General features: G+C 39.8%; 1 protein-coding gene across 1 annotated transcript in view; it reads right to left on the reverse strand.

Moving 5' to 3' along the window:
• Positions 1-388: 388 nt before the first annotated feature.
• klhdc3 (kelch domain containing 3) overlaps positions 389-2095 on the reverse strand; it is a 25915-nt gene continuing 24208 nt past the window's right edge. Inside the window, exon 10 of the mRNA XM_016516392.1 lies at positions 389-1939. Within this exon, the coding sequence (XP_016371878.1) occupies positions 1873-1939 (67 nt within the window). The 3' untranslated portion in view covers positions 389-1872. The remainder of the gene's footprint in view (positions 1940-2095) is intronic.

Here is a 2095-nt window from a genome sequence, read left to right on the forward strand (position 1 = left end):
CAAACCATACATCAATGGAGAGCTCATTTATTCAGCTTTCAGATGATGCATACGTCTCAATTTCGAAAAATGTACCCTTATGGCTGGTTTTGTGCTCCAGGGTCACAAATGATCTCATGAATAATTGCAACCACAGCTAAAACACAATAATGCATTAAAACACACAACCAATCTCAGATTTAACAAGAAATGTGCAAATATTATAATGCATTTTAACTTTGCTTACAATTATTAATGAAGATAAATAGATTACAATGTACATTATGAGCATCTTTGTAATGCATTAAAGTATCAGATTAATGTTGCAAAAAGGCCAAACTGTGGATTAATAAAGAAATGTTTCATTCTGGAGAAATAAATGTTCATTTAAAAATATTTTTTTATTTAATGACGTCTTCTCAAAATTGTGTTTAAATTCGTGGCGTTACAGGAAAACAATTCTCAATGTGCTCTTTATATCACACACACGTTCCAACACTTCACACTGCACATTTAAGCAGAAAATAAGCAAAATTAACATCAGTTTTATTGTTTAGGAAATCCAAGATCCCACTAAAAACCCGTTTATAACATAACTCGTGGAAACGGACTCATCCACCAGCCAGGAATCCCGCTCGAGGCTCAGTGACGTCTCCAAACGTTCCTTCACACATCGAGAGCAGAACATGATCAAAAAACACTCTGAACCCCAGCATTTACACTCGAGAAGTAACTGATCAATCACAACCTAAAGAGTAGTGTGTCCTCTCGTTCACTACATATAAAACATGTCTATCATAGCATGTGTCTGCTAGCCCATGAAAGCATCATGGAATGTCTGAGGGATTAAATTACTCTATTTCAACATTTCTATTTCAAGCTACAGATCATTAAGAAAATGCACTTCAGCTGCATCCGGTTTCATTTTGAGACAGTTTTGAGTCACTTTCATCGAATCATTATTTATGAGGGAAACGATTGAGGACGGTTGAATTTTCTGACGCGCTCCGTTTGCACAATATTCATTATGACCGTGTAATGTCAGATATTCAGACACAATGAATAAAATCTCGAATAAAATGCTTCAAATCCATCCAGACCAGAAGACTTTGATTCCAGACCTTCTGAAGTTCTGGAGAAGTTGATCAGGCAGCGGACGAGACGCAGATAAAAGCCAGGTGAAGACTGATCCAGAGGAACCATCAGAATCAATAACCTCTCAACATCAATATTCTGCAGAACAGTACAGATTCAGATCAAATATAAAGCGGTGTTAAGCAACAGCACGTCTCTGAAAAGCCAGACTGTGAAAGATGTGAATCTGGAGAAACTGGACAAGAGACTGAGCCCAGAAACACCAGACGAGGTTTATTTGATCGGTGTTGATCTTTCTATGAGAAAACATTCTAACCTTTTCTGAAAACTTTACAACATCATTTGCTTTTTCCCACTCTTTGAGATCTAAGACAGAACGCATGCATGCAGAAGGATATTTCCGTTTCTATTGATTGTTGAGTCAGGTTTTATTGTCAGAAGCACTGTGGGTAAACAGAAAACCAGTCCAGTCTTCTCTGAAGATCATCTCTGCGGTCGATGTGTAAGAGCACGTGTGGAACCGTAATTAAAGTCTTGCATTTAAACCCGACGGAGCGATCTGAACACAAGCAGAGAAATGACAGATTACAGGCTAAATGATCTTCATTTCACTCCAAAGCCTCATTAAAACACGTAACACTGATGAATAATTGAACTGATTTAAGAGTGTGACGGTCCGTTTCTCCTCAGCAGGAATCAAGTTCAACAGCAGCGAAACCCGGCAGGGAACGGCAACCCAGATCCAAACGGGTCAAAGTCAATCATCTGTGGAGCGGGAGTCTGGAGAGGGTTCTGCTGTCAGCCGTGAGAGGAGAATATGGGCCGGCTGATGTTACTGTTAGTGGTCATAGCGTTCAGCTCCCACCTGAAGAACAGAGAAACACACGGCTTTATCAGAACAACAGATCACTGAGAAAACACAGCAGGAGCAGTCCTGTTAAACAGATACACACACACACTCACTCACTCACACACACTCACTCACTCACACACACACACACACACACTCATGCACTCTCAC

The sequence above is a fragment of the Sinocyclocheilus rhinocerous genome, unplaced genomic scaffold, assembly GCF_001515625.1.
Source record: "Sinocyclocheilus rhinocerous isolate Xijiao unplaced genomic scaffold, SAMN03320098_v1.1 scaffold2733, whole genome shotgun sequence".
Lineage (NCBI taxonomy): Eukaryota > Metazoa > Chordata > Actinopteri > Cypriniformes > Cyprinidae > Sinocyclocheilus > Sinocyclocheilus rhinocerous.